Source organism: Centroberyx affinis, unplaced genomic scaffold, assembly GCF_046629955.1.
Source record: "Centroberyx affinis isolate AG114_WGS23_722 - 3 ecotype Tasmania unplaced genomic scaffold, CSIRO-AGI_Caff_v1 ptg001311l_1, whole genome shotgun sequence".
NCBI lineage: Eukaryota > Metazoa > Chordata > Actinopteri > Beryciformes > Berycidae > Centroberyx > Centroberyx affinis.
Window position 1 is genome coordinate 148,833 of NW_027279816.1, and position 16,383 is coordinate 165,215.

Sequence of the window (16,383 nt, forward strand, 5' to 3'; positions counted from 1 at the left end):
AGCCAAGAGAAAAAACAGAATCTAAGATACAAGAAACATTTCAACACAGGAAATTTTTCCAGTTAATGAGTGTTTTTCTGCAACAATTATTTTGAGTTGACAAGTGCTAATTGGAGTGTTGTTTGTCCACTCAAAGAGCTGATGTGACTCTGGGATGGGTGTTCAGAACAAAAACTGTTAAATTAACTCTGATGGATGTGGACGTGCATAAAGAAACTGTTACAGCCTTGATCTTTACACCCTCAGAGTAAAATTTGATGATTACAACCAACCATGTGCAGTAAGCATAAAAAAACCTCCAGAAGGATGTCCTGTCCCGGGCCTATAAATAACAAATAAAACTAATTTAAATATGAGTCCCCTATACTATTTCATTTCAGGTCAGAGCACATGGGGTGGAAATAGAATTTTTTTTAAATTTATAAATAAAATGTGATATTAGGAATTACAGTCTGTGGGAATGTGTGAAAAGCATTGCCTATCACGCGCTTGCATGGCTGATACCATAGGTCATTACTCAAGGCACAATAACAGTTGTGAGGGTCTTGTTCCTCCCCTTCCTCTGTTTTTGTCTTCTGGCCCTGCTCTTGCCAACCCACTCTTTGGCACATCTGCAAATAACGTACTCACCCACACTAACTAGCATGCCCTAAGAAGACATGATTCATACTGGGAAGGAAGGGGTGTGTATGTAGATGTGTGTGCCTCTTTATCTGTGTCTACAGGTAGTTCAGTGACATATGTGAAAATAACGCTTGCACAGTTGTGCATATGTCTGAAAGAGTGCTAGTGTGTGTGTGTGTGTGTGTGTGTGTGTGTGTGTGTGTGTGTGATCATGCTGCTGAGCTGGAGGGGGTGTGTGGGCAGAAGCATATCCTGTGCCGGTGTAAATTGATTTCCAGAATCCAGACGCTGGGTGCTCTATGCAGGAAAGAGCTATGTGCGTATACACCCATTTATGAAAGGAGGTAAAATGGTTTGTAACTGTGTGTGTGTGTGTGTGTGTGTGTGTGCATATGTGTATGCGCATTTGTGAGTGAGAGAGAGAGAGATGACGAGAAAAGCAAAGAGAGACATGATGAGACCAGAAATCCACAGGTGATGTCTTTGTGTTCATAATGAACAAAGTGACTGCCAACTGTAGTTTTCCAAGTTGGTGAAATAAATTGACTTCTTTCCTGATGCATCTGGATGCATACCTAAATCCTTCCTAAGAATTTGAGGGAAACATTTGGTTACTGATGAGCACTGGTGTTTTATGTGTATGTGTGTATGTGCCTATGAGAAAGATACAGAGTGACAGAGAGTGAGATAAACAGTGAGGCAGTGGAGAGAAGGTAACATAGATTGCATGAATTTAGGCATTGTGGTTTGCCAAAAATGACAAACCCATCACTTTCTTGGCAGGCAGTTGTACCAATTTAGCATATTCATTACAATGTGGTTTATAGGGTAAGTCTTAGCAGCATACAATACACTAATGATGGATGGTGGCCATTAAATCCCTATGTAATTCTCTCCCTATAATTAATATTGATTTCAAATCAGTAAGCATACACACGTTTTAATGGGTAACTGCAAGTATTAAAATGTCATGCATATGCCTGCTTCACCTCATCCGCTATTAAGCAAACTGCTGAATTCCAGTCAGTGGAAATGAGAGACTGTTTAATTTATGGAACCATTTATGGACCTATTTCCAACTTCAACACTAAGGCCAAATTCATTTGGATTTAACATCCTTGGTTCAATGTACACATATTTCTCAGTAGATATTGTCTTTGTTTGAAATGCTAATTTCGCTCAGCTTAGGCTAAAGCGATTTCTGAATACTTGTTTTCCTAGTTTTTTTTTTCTTTTTTTTTTTTCCATCATTATTGAGGTGAATGGCTTGCTCTGTGCTACTCCGCTATAGTAGCTAGTGGGAGCTGTCCATTCCCGTGGTGCTGAATAAATAAAGGCGCTCTACATCCGCACTGTAGTTAGTAAGCTGGAGTCTCGAATGTGTAGCCTACATTATAAAAAAGTACATAAGGGATAGAATACATTTCTTTAAACCGGACAACCTACAGCAAACCAGATTTTTTTTCATCATCAGTGAGTATCCCACGCAACATTTCACCCACCACTCCCCCAATCAATTCTAAACGCTTCATATTAGTGCCTAATTTTCACCATGACTTACAAACACTCAGGCAGTGAATGATACAGAGGCTGTTGCAGGGTGACAGGCAGCACTGGGGCATGGGCAGGGTTGCCAACGCTTGAGTGTAATTTCATGTGGGAGGAGGATGGGTGGGTTTGAGTGTATCTGGTCCTTTCTCTTCACACGGTCTGCTGTGCGCAGAGACTGAAGACAAGGCGCAGAGAGCAGCTCACCAGTCCATGCGATGTGCTGCCGGTCGGTGAGGGCGCAACAGTAAGCTCAGATAGTGTCCGCGCTTTTTACGCTGCATGGACAGTTAGCCAAGCGCGCTTTTGCTTTTGTCTGGTGTCCACTCATTGCCCCCCTCCCTCCCTCCCTGCCTCACCATCTCCAAGATTTGTGAAGTGGCTGCCTCACTCGGTCGGACCGGAGGCCGTCTGGTCTCTGATCTGGTCTCTGGAGTCGCCGGGGACACGACGCGCTCCATCGGGGCCAGGCTGTGCGACTCTCGGATCAGACCCGAGCCGCCCCGAGCTCTGGCGCTGGAGCTGATGGAGGGAGACGTTATGGACAAGCTGGAGGACATGGCATCGGTGTACGAGTTCGACCCGATCACGGGCAACATCCCCGCCACCAAAGTAGAAATCACCGTGTCCTGCAGGTGAGTTGCTGCGTCCGCGGTGACCGGCGTGCGCAACCGTCGGCCAGGAAAGTTAGGAGTGTGACGACTGCATGCTACAAAAAGTTGTGACTGCCCCACCCTTTCTGTGGGGGTTTAGTTAGGATTGTTCCGTAGATGTGTTTCAGCATTGTCCAGTATTAGGCTACTGACGAAGACGATCCAAATTAAATGGAAACAACGTATCCAGACCGCTTATGAAAAAAGGCGCATGGAACCCGTCTTGTATGACCGCGTTAGCGAAAAGCTTCATGTTTAGGGCGTGGGCAGAGGCTAGGCTGTGATCTGCATGGTTTTATCATATGCTATGAAATTGGTCCCCCTTTTAGCAAACTTTTCTGGTCAGCCTCGTTACAGTAAGCTTCGTATCTTTTGATTTATGTGGTGCATTTCCGATTTGTGCCGTCATCTAAGCTAGGGCAGATGGCTCCAGTGATGTCCGCAGATCTAAAGATGGGCAGAATATCACATTATTTTAAGATTTCAGGCATTTTACATCGCTTTTTTGTCAAGAACCAAAGGAAAAGATCTGTGGGCAATATGAGGCGTATGTGTGTGTTCTTATTAGGAAAACCCGTTAATGAGGCAAACTCATTTTGATGTAATATAATATAGTAATATGCCTGAAGCAGAACGACCTAATGCTGGATGCATAAAATTGGTATCAAATACAAAATGTAGGAGTTTGTGCGTGCGTGTGCGTGCGCGTGCGCGTTGTGTGCATGTTTGTATTTGTGTGTGCACATATCTGTGCGCTGCCTCTCTATTTTTGTTGATAAATTAAAGAATGATGTCATTCAAAATGCTCTCTCCAGAGTCAGTTAAGCAATATGTATTGATCAGCCTTTATTTGTAGGCTACCAGACTCATCTTTTCAATTCAACTGGGAGGCTATTTCATGTTGAAGCCTATACCGTACCCTCACTTAACCACTGCATGCTTCCAATACCAGTGGCACTGAAAGCCTTTCCCGCTCGTCCTGCATTCTTTACAAAGTACTGGATGTTAAAGATTTAAAGCTTTACATCACATACACATAGTGCCTGTGTCCCTGACCTCAATCTTAGTCCCATTCGCAATCATCTGTCAGTACAAAGGTATTTCCTTTTGAAAAAGTACTAAAAAATTGTCCCCTCTCCAAATGAATCTTGCTCAAGAGCCTTCAGAAGGGATAAACAGTCACTCCTTCTCCTATTAGGGAACGTTTTTAAAGTCAAGGCTGAGCTTTCAACGCCTTCTTCCTCTCCTTTCCTCTCTCAGACATGTGCACTCCACTGCTCGCATGCGGCATGCCCCCCACCACCACCACCACACACACACACACACACACACACACACACACACACACACACTCCTTTCTGGTCTTTGATGCTGGGTTTTAGGTTGGTGAGCCATCGAGGCAGAGTGAGTTTGAGCTATAACAAGCTGTGTGTGCATTATTGATAGGCCTTCTGACGTTCAGAGAGGCTCACTGCTACATCTCACAGCTCAGACGTTAAAACCATGCCCCGGCAAGAAAGGGGGATGCTTCGATTTCCTGAATGAACACCCCTATTTGCTTGTTTGGCTGTGTTCTATAGCAAATGGTGGGGGATGGTGGAGAATCAGTTTAAAGGCAGAGAGGAGGCTTAGCAAAGTGTTGCTCACCCAATCAAAGCTTGCATGGTTTTAGAACAATTCACAACTCTAACGATGAGGAGATTGGGCTTACATGCCTCAGTTATGTGCAATTAGGCACCATTCAGGTAAATGATGGGTGTTATTCTGAAAGTGTTCAGTGGTGCCCTTCTATAGGTCCCCTGCATGTCTGCAGATGATTTTACTTGACAATGTGTGTGTGTGTGTGTGTGTGTGTGTGTGCATGCGTGCGTGCACATGTGCATATGTGTGTTGGAGAGAGGGAAAGAAATGCATAGTATTGGTGCAGATATGTGAAGCACAAACAAGAGGAGTTAGGGATGAAGAGATCATCAACAGAAAGGGGAAGGGGGGATAAAATATAAATTTGGTGTATGTGCAAAATTCAGACTTGGAATAAAACCAGTGAAGTAATTACGATGCAACTGATTTGGAATACACAGGCAACATGCTCTAAAACACTTTATTGGGAGGTTTGGGGTGGGGTTTTTGTAATCTTATGACAATCATGCTTAAAGAATTTTTGATTTTTGCTCCTAGTCTACAGTAGCACATAAAACAACAAAACAATAGGTTCTTCATAGAGTAATCATAAAACAGGCCAGCATACAATTTTTACAATTTTTTCAAAGATTATTTTTTTCAGGCATTTCCACTAGTTATCCATTAGTTAGAATGCAGTGGTGAATAGGTAGAGAGCAAAATTGGCAAAGGTCATGATCCAGATTCAAAATGACAACATTTCCAATGCATAATTTGTCCTCCCTAATTTGTGCAATTAATCTTTTAACAGTTCAACGCATCACAAATATTCAAAAAATAGCTTGTTTTGAATCCCATGTACAGGTGTTGGCCGAGTCAGATTGCTATTCAATAAAAGAAGAGCAATCTGTTAGGTCTTCTCCAGTATTCTCCTATTCTCCTATTCATGAGCATGTAGTCTCCAAAACCTCCATACCATGATGATAGCTATTCCATCTGGGCTAATACCCCCTGTCACAGGCTACACCCCCTGCTTCTGACAACCTATGATTATCAGAACCAGCGGAGAGGGGTTGGTGGGTGTTGGATCTATGAGATGTGGTGGGGGGGGGGGCAGATGGGAATTGTTTTTTTTTTTCATTGAGAGCTTATAGAAGAGTAGATATTCAGCGGAAAGAAAGAAATGAGATTGAAAATGTCTCCTATACCATGCTGGGAATATTCAGTGGTGGAGCATTGCTGCTTACATTTGGATAAATGGAATATTTGATGGCCAACTGGTGTTTTTTGCAATCACGGTCAGATATGGTTCTCACTATGTTCATGTTTCTCCTGTCATATGATCTTAAAAAACAATGTGTCATCTGTTTTGGGGGAAGCTTGGCCAACAGGAGGTACACTTGTGTCAGAAATACACACAGTGACACCATTTGACAGTTCAGCAAAAAACGCAGTTTGTTTAAAAAGTGGTGGAAAGTGGAGAGGGACCAAAATCCAACCTGAGGTTTTTCTTGGAACTAGTGTTTACACTGCCACCGGCCTGGTTCCTGGGGAGAAATAAAAGGGAGAGGGTGAGAGACATGACCTGAGGAAATGGAAGCAGAGGCGTTAGTCCTACAGCCACAAAGCCTGACCACTGCTCTTTGCTCAGTCCTTTGTGTTTTCCTTTAATGCCATTCACAAGCAACTCCAAGTCAGTTGTGCTTTTCCCATTCCACTGTCTAACATGTCCAGTCAATCCAAACAACATAAGGTAGTACTCTTATCCCGCGGCCCGCAGCCACTTACCAGACCTTCCAGCGATGGGACGTCTTCCCCCTGGTGAGAGTGAGTAACTCTGAGGCTGGGGAGAGACTGTCCGGCTTTTATACTGAAAAGTAGGTCAGCCAGTGCAAGAGCACCTGAAATGCCCAGGTAGGGAGCAGCTGAGAGTGATGCTATTGATTATAAATGTGCTCACCCAGTGCGAGAATGGTGGCTGTCCTGGGTGTTGAAGCAAGAGAGCCACACTCTAACTAACTAGACTTCTGAGTTGCTGAGTCCTTATTTCACTTTAAGGCCGCTTAGGTCCTTGAACTCTAGATTATCAATTGGTCCAAGAAACTCATTTTTATAGAGTTACATTTAATAATGTAAGTTGGTCTGACAAGCAAGAAAAGATGTCTTACATCTCTAACTAGACACATCAATTTTAAGAGTGCATACGTGCCACTTGTGTAAGTTCAGTTTGGTAATGTATGTTGTTGGCCTGAGGCTGATGGGAAATCAGGGGTCAGGTAGGGTAAGCAATGACTGACAACAAGCACAGGGTCAAAGTTCACACGGATGGAACGCAGAACAGTAAAATCCAATTAAACCATGGGTGCCTGGTGCCTTTCTTGAGAGTGACACCTAATCTATATATTTTGATAAGGTGAAGATGGATCTTGTAGCCGCTAGATTTTACTGTAATTGGTGGCTTGTGGAAATAATGGGTACAGCAATGATCAGAAATTCTTTCCTGAACTAAACCATATTGCTTTACTAGCTGTATAGCTTGGTAACGATGGGGATATGGGAATTCTGGACTGAATACAGGCCTGAATACAGGCATTGCATGTATTGCTATGATTAAATCCCCCAGCTAAATGTGTGGATGGTCTGAATTTGCATACAGATTTGTGCTTATGAGAATAGTGGCTCCTTCATCTGATAGGTTCCTTCACGGATCTGGGACAGATATGAAAGCTCCTCACACAGTGTAGAGAAGCCCTTGGGAGAAATATAACAGCACGGCACATCACCACTCTCATTTCCTGAACTCCATCGCATCACATCTCTCTAGGTTTGTGCAATTGTGGTGTGAATATACTGCACCACAAGCATCATCAAAGCTACTGTACCATATGAAGCGTATGCTGTATATAAAACATGAGCTCAGCTACGCAAACCAAGAAAAATAATCAGCCTGCACTCTCCCCCGCCCCCAAAATAAAGAAATAAATACATATATCACACACACGCACACGCACACACACACACACACACACACACACACACAGTCATTTGGATGTCATTAAAACCTCCCTATTAGGGCTTTTTTAGCACAAGGGACTGGGCATGCTGCCCAAAGTCTAACTGACTTTAGCTGGTTAGGGGGAATTAGGTATGGAGATACAGAGGCCGAGGGAGAAAAAAAGTATGTGTGTGTGTGTGTGTGTGTGCGTGTGTGTGTCTGTGTGTGTGAGGGGGGGGGGCGTAAACAAGACAGACATAGATGAGAAACATATTGAGGGGGGCATTTTAATGCAGCATCTTTGTCATCTTTGTCATTTGCACGCAAATGAGAGACTTGCACGTTGAGAGAGAGAAACCAAGAACCTAGAGAGCAGCCTAGCAAGAGAGTGATAATAACGTTACATTTCTGCTCTTTGCAGATGATTTAGTTTTGTTATCACCAGCAGAGCAGGGGCTGCATGGGAGGTTCAGTCCTTTCAGTCATGCAACAGTTCTATGAAACATGGGCACTAACAGTAAATAAAAAAAAAAAAAAAAAGAATAATGATTTTTCAAAATAAATCCAGACCTCAGGGAAAGCATAACTACTTTGCACTTGAAGACACTACCAGCTACACCTACCTGGGCTTGTTGATAAATGCCGCATACAAATTTAATTTGGTAATGCAGTCACTTCATGGTAAAGCAGGCAAGGCTTTCTGTATACAGTATGTGAAATCCAAAAGTATATACAGTGCAACCAAATTTATAAAATAGACATAGAATAGAAAATAAAAGCAGATACATTGATAATGGGCTTGAAGAAGTAAAAATAAAACCCTAAACTTAGCTACCATAAGTCTCTGGAAAAAGATCATAATGCACCAGAATACCTATCTCAGTAAAGATTTAATACTTAACAAATTAACAAATCGGAGACAACTTGGCAATTGAAAATGCTTGCCATAAAAATTTATGGCCAGAAAGACATAAACATCTTTGTTCACACTGTAAACAAAATGAGATTTAAGATGAGATGCATTTCCTTTCACACTGTCCTAAATATCTCCCTCTCAGAAATATGTATTTCTCAAAAAATGTGACAGAATCAAGGGCCTCTGAGTCATAACAGATAAAGAGAATGATTTTACTGCTGCAGATTTTGTCTATTTATGTCACCATTTCTGGACTAATAGTTACAAAGATGAATATTAACCATGAGAGAAACAGAATGCAGCTGAAATGTATTTTTGGGTTTGAGTGTTTATCTAGATGCATTTTATTCTGTTAATGTATATCTGTAAACATTGTTATGTGTATATGAACCTTCTTTTACTTATGTTACTTACATTTTACATTCATTCTCATTAATATCCATGCTTTGGCAACACAGGTACACTCAGGAGAATGAAGCCAAAAAGAAGTAAGGAAGCAAAGCAGCACTTTTTTTTTTTTTTTTAGATGAGTCGAGAAAAAGCATTGCAGCTAACATCACTGACAGGAGCAAGAGAATGAGCAAGAAAAGTGAGAAAATGGGGATATTTATTCGAGAGAGAGTGAGAGTGAGAGTGAGAGTGAGAGAGAGAGAGAGAGAGAGAGAGTGAGAGTGAGAGAGAGAGATTGAGAGAGAGAGAGAGAGAGAGAGAGAGAGAGAGGATCTATGGCGTTTGTGCAGCCGGGGATGCCACACTGCTGCCTCTACTGCCTTTTCTTCCACACCACATCACAAGTCATCATTAGACACTGCTGCTCAATATAAACCAGGTTGAAACACACGTGTACACACACACACACACACACACACACAGGTCTTTTTGATGAAAACCACCTACCTGCTTGCATATCGTAGGTTTTTAGTGCAACAATCTTCACTGGTAGGAGTGTATTTTTCTTCTTGCAGCCACACAGATATTGCTCATTATCCATTTACTTCTTATGACACAGAGAGATGATGCCACTATCTTGCTTTGTGTAAGGAACAATGTTATTTTTAAGTTGGAGTAGCAGCAGGGGCCGTAGCCCTATAACACCTGCAACACCGATGGGTCTCTCTCTCTCTCTCTCTCCTACCACAGAATTGGCCTCTTGTGGGCCATCACATAAAATCTGGTGATTGCAGCCCCACAACCTTTCTCCTTCGTCCCTTCTGCCTTGCCAGATGAGTGTCAGAGGGTCCTCGTTCAGGCCAGATCTGTTTTGGCCTATCTTTCTACTTTCACACTGGTCTGCTGTGCAGGTAGCCAGCAGACAGCTGTCTGGTCACTAGATTATGCCCCTGTGTTACGGCGGATTGGAGAGATGCCGTCTGCCACTGAGACACAGTTCATTTGGGTGACAAATTAAAAGACCTGATGAGACTAGGAGGCGATACATATTGCATGTGCATCAGTTTTTAGTGTTTCTGCCTACAAGACTGCATGGATCTACAGCAAACATATCGCTGTTGTCAGGTGAAAACTTTGTATCTCCAAAATTTGCAGGAACTAAGAAAAACAACTTTGTTTTCAGCTGGACCACCGTGTATTTTTCAGTTTATCCATTGGGGTTTGACAGGTTTTTCTAAACCCAAGGGTCATGGAATTTTCTCAACCCATAGAAGAGCATGTAATCCTTCAATTTAAGCAAAAATATGAAATAACCAAAATTGCAGTTAAGAGGTTTCCACTCAACAATGACGATATTGTAGGCGTGTCTGTATAGAAATGTATAGAAATGTCTGTGTGTCTACATACAAGAGATATTTGGAGACGTTTAGGTGCACCCCATTTCCTGTTCTGGCACAATCAATCACTATCTACCCACCAACTTGATATGGTCCGCTGACACCTTAAATGAGCAGCATATTAAAGAAAGAATAAAAAATACTTTCTGAGTACCATTTACTGCTTTTCACTATTCAAAGCCTTTCTTCTTTTTTATTTCCTTTCTCAATGCCCTTGGTATGCTGATGAACAGACTGTGACTAATGCTTTGACTAAATCAATAAAGTGGACTGTGGGCATGCTTAAAACATTGTGAATGTGCATTCTCCCTAAGAAAGGTTTCACTGCAGAGCTTCCTTTTGTATTGATAGTAAATTGGTAGTAAAATGTCAGCATTGTTCATCTTAAGTTGTATGAATGTATTTTTTGTCATTTTTTTTTTACATTTTTATGGAACTGCTGAACCGATATTACAAGGGTGCTGATGTTACCTCACATCACTCCTCGCCCCACACTCCATAATCCCTTTCAGCCCTGACAGGAACTCTGTTCAGTTGTCAGTGTCTTCAACCGGCAGCGGCTATAATCAGCTCTGTCAGCTCTGTTCCTGAGAATTAGCTGTCTCATTCCCACAGCCATTGTATTCGTCCATCCTCCATACATGTATCAAGCCAGTATCTTACAGCCCTTAAGCTTGGGCAAGAGAGTCTCCTTGAGATGAATATAGCCCTGGTTAGGCTGCGGTAGACAATGACTGTACATAAGTGATGTTAAGTCTGTCGAGCACTCTCTGAGAGTGTTAATGATGGTTCACTTTCATGCTGGCTTTAGTGGCAGAGAGGCTGAAATGGGGCTTTGATCTCTGCTTTCTGGCTGACAGGCTGGCTGGCTGGCTGACTGGCAAGAGTGGAAAAGTCATGGGAAGTAAAAAGTCAAAAGTTGCTGGTGAAGGACTTGGGAAGTAGATGCAGCAGCTCTCTCTCTCTCTCTCTCTCTCTCTCTCTCTCTCTCTCTTTTCCCAAATAGCTAAAAAGACTAATAATCATGTAGGCAAAAAAAATCTTCTTGTATCAAGTTTTGTTTCACAAGGCTATATTCATTTTGGAAAAAACTTGCATGTTCCCTCATTTTTGTTGCTCCTATTCAAAAGTAGCCTACATGCATCATCTAAATGTGGCTAAATATGAATTTTGAAGCTGATAAGGAAGTGGCGGCAGGCGGCAATTCCTCTAACAACCGCTAGGGGCCGGCTCCAAAAAGACTTCAAACTCCATGCAAGTCAGTGGGACCACAACCCACAACAAGAGGTTAATGTCTCAGTAGTTAATTTCACTTCTTCTAATGTGTGTCCTCATGGCATTTTTCAAAATAATTGTGTCATTAACGGATATAACGGATATAAAACAGGGTTGTTTTCCTAGTGATTGACAGGTCGCCTGTCCAGTGATCGACAGGTCGACGATTACGGGCCAATAGTAGGCGTATTATGTCATATGTCATTAAGCCTCAGCAGCACAATGACAGCTTAATGACAGCTCAGCTTGAGGGAGACAGGTTTATTTTATGTTTGGAAAAGCATGATTAGCCTGTAGGCATTACTGCAAACAGTTTATATATTCCAATTCATATGTACTCAGTACATATGTACACTCAGTACAGTTAACTGTGTAAGCTTCATAAGGAGTAAGAAAGCTAAAGTGAAGATATGGATATCAAAGTTTTTTCTTTCGTCTGTATTTACGTCCAGTGTAAAATTTTTGCAATCAAAAATGGCTGTGCGCATCGGCCAGCGCCTGATAGTGTATTTTTGTATTAATTTTTACTTTTTGTAACTTATTTTGGTTTTCTGTTGCACTTAACCATAATGTTGGAAGTTAGAAACTAAAATCGATACATTTGCCAATTGTACATACATCTGATTTAGTTTATTTAGACAGCTTCAGTGAGTTGTGATTAAAGATAACGTTAGCGAGCTAATTGGAAAATTACATATGCTAAAGTAAAATAAGGGATTAGAGGCCCAGTTTAATTTGGTTTAGTTTGCAGTTAGAGTTATACTAAATTAAACAGCTGTGATAAGTGGGCAATTTACTCATCACAGGGCAAGTTGTCATCAGACAACATGAAACTAAATATCACTGACAATGAGAAAATAGATAAATAGATTTTTAAGGAACAGTTTGACAGAGCAGCTACTTTTGTGAAAGCATTACGTTTTTTCCAACAGATCAGTTGATCGATGTTCTGTGAGCCCGGAACAAAGATGACGATCACCCTTTTATCAACCAAACTAGATCGATTTTTTGGAATAAATTCAACACTCATATTTTGTCTAGGATATTCATATGCAACAAATCTGCAATATGTCTAGAGTTCTATGACAGGGAGTGGTACTTAGTCTACATCACACTGGGGTGCCAATTTGACAAAAAGGGCAATGGTAAATAGTAGAGGTGTACAGAGACGTCATCATCTGTATCTGTATCTGTTCAGCCAACAAAAGTATCTGTCTCTGTATCTGTATTCAGATAGAAGACCGGAAGTGGGCGTGGTTTATACCGGAAGTCACATTAAATCGGGCAAATGTATTTTTCATTGGCAATGCAATTTTTGTGCCTACAAAGCATCACATTGATTTAATGTTGGCATATAATTAATTATGAAATATATTTCCACATCCTCATAGTGTACTTTTCATCTCTCTCTTTTTTTTTTTTTTTTTTAACTAAATTCCATGAAACCTATGGCTGATACATACTGAAGTACAAGGTAAAACGTTTTTTTTCAATATTTCGACTGGGTTTTTTAAATGGAGGAAATAAACGCATACAGCTAAAAACTACAGGTTCTAATCTTCATTTTGATGTATAGGTTGCAGAGGTTTGAAAGAAATCCAGCTGACACACCAGGGGCACGTTCAATCTAAATACAGTGTGCACCGTTTTGCTACGGTTTCTGGGTTGAACGTCATGTTTCCTCGAAACGGTGTGAAACGGTGTGCAACGGGCTTTGAGGTACGTTGTCTCTCGTTTGGTGGGTGTGTCAGAGGTGTTACCCAATCAGCAGCGATGAAATCCCGCTGTATTAAAAAGGCAGTGCGCACAATGGATCCGACAAAAGTCCTTTACAAATGCGTCCGCTGCAGCTTGGTGTCTGCAACAATTGAACTAATTAGAAGACATGTTTGTATCTTTTGCTGTATGTACCATTGTGGAGTGACACTTTCATAAACTTTTCTACTCCACTCTACTCATCTAAATATATAATGGTAAATATTACAATATCATATCACAACAACAGTGATCAGCAATAATGATAGGCCTAATACTCATAATAAAATAATTAGCTCATATAGGTCCTAACACAGTCTCGAAAATAAGAAGTGGATTATCCTTCACCTGAAATGTTTGCCTTGTCATCCTGAAATGCGAGGCAAATGTTGGATCACTATAATTAGGAAGCACAGTTTCCACAAACCCCTTCACTCCATTGGGATGTTCTCTGCTATTCTGGACGGCAAAGGCAGTGACTGTAACATCGAGTGTATTTAGAGAATGCAAAGAATGGCCTTCTCAGCTGCCATAGTTGCAACGCTTGCGTAACAGGGTGTTCAACGCACCACCGTTTCCGTTTAATTAAACGTTTTGCTACGCTTTGTCGGGGCTGAAGGCAGGGCAGGCTCGCTAGTAGCCTAGAGGTCTGCAACCTGGGTCGGGTACTGGCTGGGTCGGGCTTGATTTTTAAATAAATAATTCGGGCTCGGGTCGGGTCGGGCTCGGTTGTTTTTTCTTCATGCGTGGAAAAGAGCACAATGTTTTATGCTCCTCGCTTTCTCCTGAAGCTCTGTGTCACAGGCTGGGCACATAACCTCTCTCTGCTGAGCGCTGCGCTCTCTCTCTCTCTCCTTTATTTACATGTCAATCATGGCTTTTTTTTCTGAATAATAACAAGCAACTTCGGGTAGAAGAAATATCTGTTTCCATCGCATTATTTGTGCTTTCCCAAATAACGTATTCGGATTCGGGTACATCCCTAGTAAATAGTCCAGGTTTGACATTGAAAGCTGACAAAATTGACAATTATCATGCAGGCTTGTGTAAAATGATCTATAAATGCCATCTCGTTGAAAGGGAAATTGGCTGAAATTATATTAAAACTGTTAAACTCCCGGGGACGAATGAAGAACACAGAAGGATAGAAGTACGTTTGAAAAGCTTCTCAGTATAATTTTCACTTGAAAACATGCATCCTGTGAGTTTAGCTGGATAAATGGATAAATGTTAGCAAAATAATGTAAATAGACAAATGTAGCCAAAATAATAGCCTAAACCAATCAAAGAAGGAAAGTATCTTATAGGAAGCAGAGATGCAGGGTCATCCTGCATCTCTGCTTCTTATAAGATTCTTTCCTCAAAACAAGCACGCAAATAATCATGTGAAATCAAACATTAATGCGACAGGTCCTAAAACAAGACTAGGTCAAAACCTAGTACATGGCTGGACCGTGTATGGGTGTGCCACGTGCCACAGCCGACCAATAGTGTAACTTCATCACTCAGTCAGTCAGTCACAGACATTCGCGCTTATAGGGCTGGCCCCGCTGTTGCGGTCCAGCCAAAAAAGAGTTAAAATAATATGCTAATACTAAAAAAACTGAAAACGTTTATTTTAAGCCTGGACTAATGTCCAAGTGGCCATTTAAAGTCAATGTAACCCCTGTCATCTGTCCCGCTCTACACAATGCCTGTAGCTTATACACAGACACCAAATATGCATACTGCCCAAGCACATATAAAGCACTAGTGTACTTGCTACAGTCAGCACCAATATCAGGTACTATGCGTAGGGCTATTGGCAATGTGCCAGACACAACAAAGCTCTGCCTGAATGTGCCATTCGACGTTTCCATACTGGCAACAAAGAAGTTCCTGAAGATGTGTGAATTTCCAAATGTTGCAAGGAACCAGCTCTATGCAATGTGTTATAATGACACATTCTGACAAAATAACAACAAACTAACTACTATTTGCATTTCCCATGACAAATGCATTTAAAACAGGCACATACTGTACATACATACTGTACCTACATACAAAAGTGGGCATTATATCTCCTGATCTTCCCTAAGCTTCTGTTCAATCCTGAATCATCTGCCTGAGCAGGAGCTGTTATGCAGGGTTCAACATATGATTGGGGTCTACCATTTTCCCCTCTGCCTGTCTGATTGGCATCTTTTCACAGACAGACTGGATTGAGGAGTGCTACCTGACCCCAATGATTTTTGTAGTTGTACTGCATGAATTGATTGATTTGGCATTTCAGGTGAAGATCTTGACAATCCAAGCTAAGACGCCGTATTTCTGGAGGCACTTAAACTCAACATGACAGGAGAGCTCACAGCAAATAGCCTTAGGCCCGGATCTACTAAAGGTTTGCGCCACCGCAAATCGCATTTCGGGTGCTAAAACTTTGTTTTGCGTCAGGTAGGCCTATGTTGTGCGTCGGGTGAAGGTAAGATGCCTTTGCAGTTTATTTTCATAACTTTTTGCTGGGCTGTGCTTTTTACATATTTACTGTGTTATTTTTCTTGGTTGTAGGTTGCGTATTTAGCAATTGGCAAAGTGTGATGATGGTTAACGGGACATGCACGTTGCGCATTTGGCACTGCATAATGGTGAAAGCATATGGCAATTTGGCAACAAAACGCATGTCAGGAACGAAGCAAAGTGCAAATTTTCATAGTAGATGATCCTATTTTTCTATTTTGCATGGTAACGTTGTGTGTGTGTGTGTTTGAGAGAGAGAGAGAGCGAGAGAGAGAGAGAGAACTGATTGATGCTGTGGGTCATTGTGTCTCTCCATTGTGTGGCAATAACAATGGGCATCATATTATTATTAGTTTTTGAGTTTGTATAACACAACAGAGGCGCATCTTACTATCTGAATAATGCGCCCTTTAAATAGCAGGATACTGCGCCAGACTTTAGACCAGGTTTTTGTTGGTCAATGGCGCAATCGCTTTCCGCTGCCTCAAGATAGCAATGCGCCAACAATGCGCCTGACCACACCTCATTTTAAGACCAACATGCCCATGGGTGCACGTACAAGTACATTTGCTATTTAAAAAACGTGGGCGCTGGGCGTGAAAATGACAACTGCGTCGGTCGGAAATTAGCAATGACACTTGCGCTGCGCTTTGCGCTGGGTGTAAGATAGGGCCCTCAATGTCGTTCCGGAGTGACTTTTTATGCGCGGGTAAA

At 41.7% G+C, this 16,383-nt stretch overlaps 1 protein-coding gene across 2 annotated transcripts in view; it reads left to right on the plus strand.

The window, feature by feature from the left end:
- The first annotated feature begins 2,547 nt into the window (after positions 1-2,547).
- The window catches only part of cpne5b (copine Vb), a 120,836-nt gene continuing 107,000 nt past the window's right edge, over positions 2,548-16,383 (plus strand). For both annotated transcript variants that reach the window (XM_071525624.1, XM_071525625.1), the window contains exon 1: positions 2,548-2,807. In XM_071525624.1, coding sequence (XP_071381725.1) covers positions 2,698-2,807 — 110 coding nt within the window. In that variant the 5' untranslated portion in view covers positions 2,548-2,697. The remainder of the gene's footprint in view (positions 2,808-16,383) is intronic.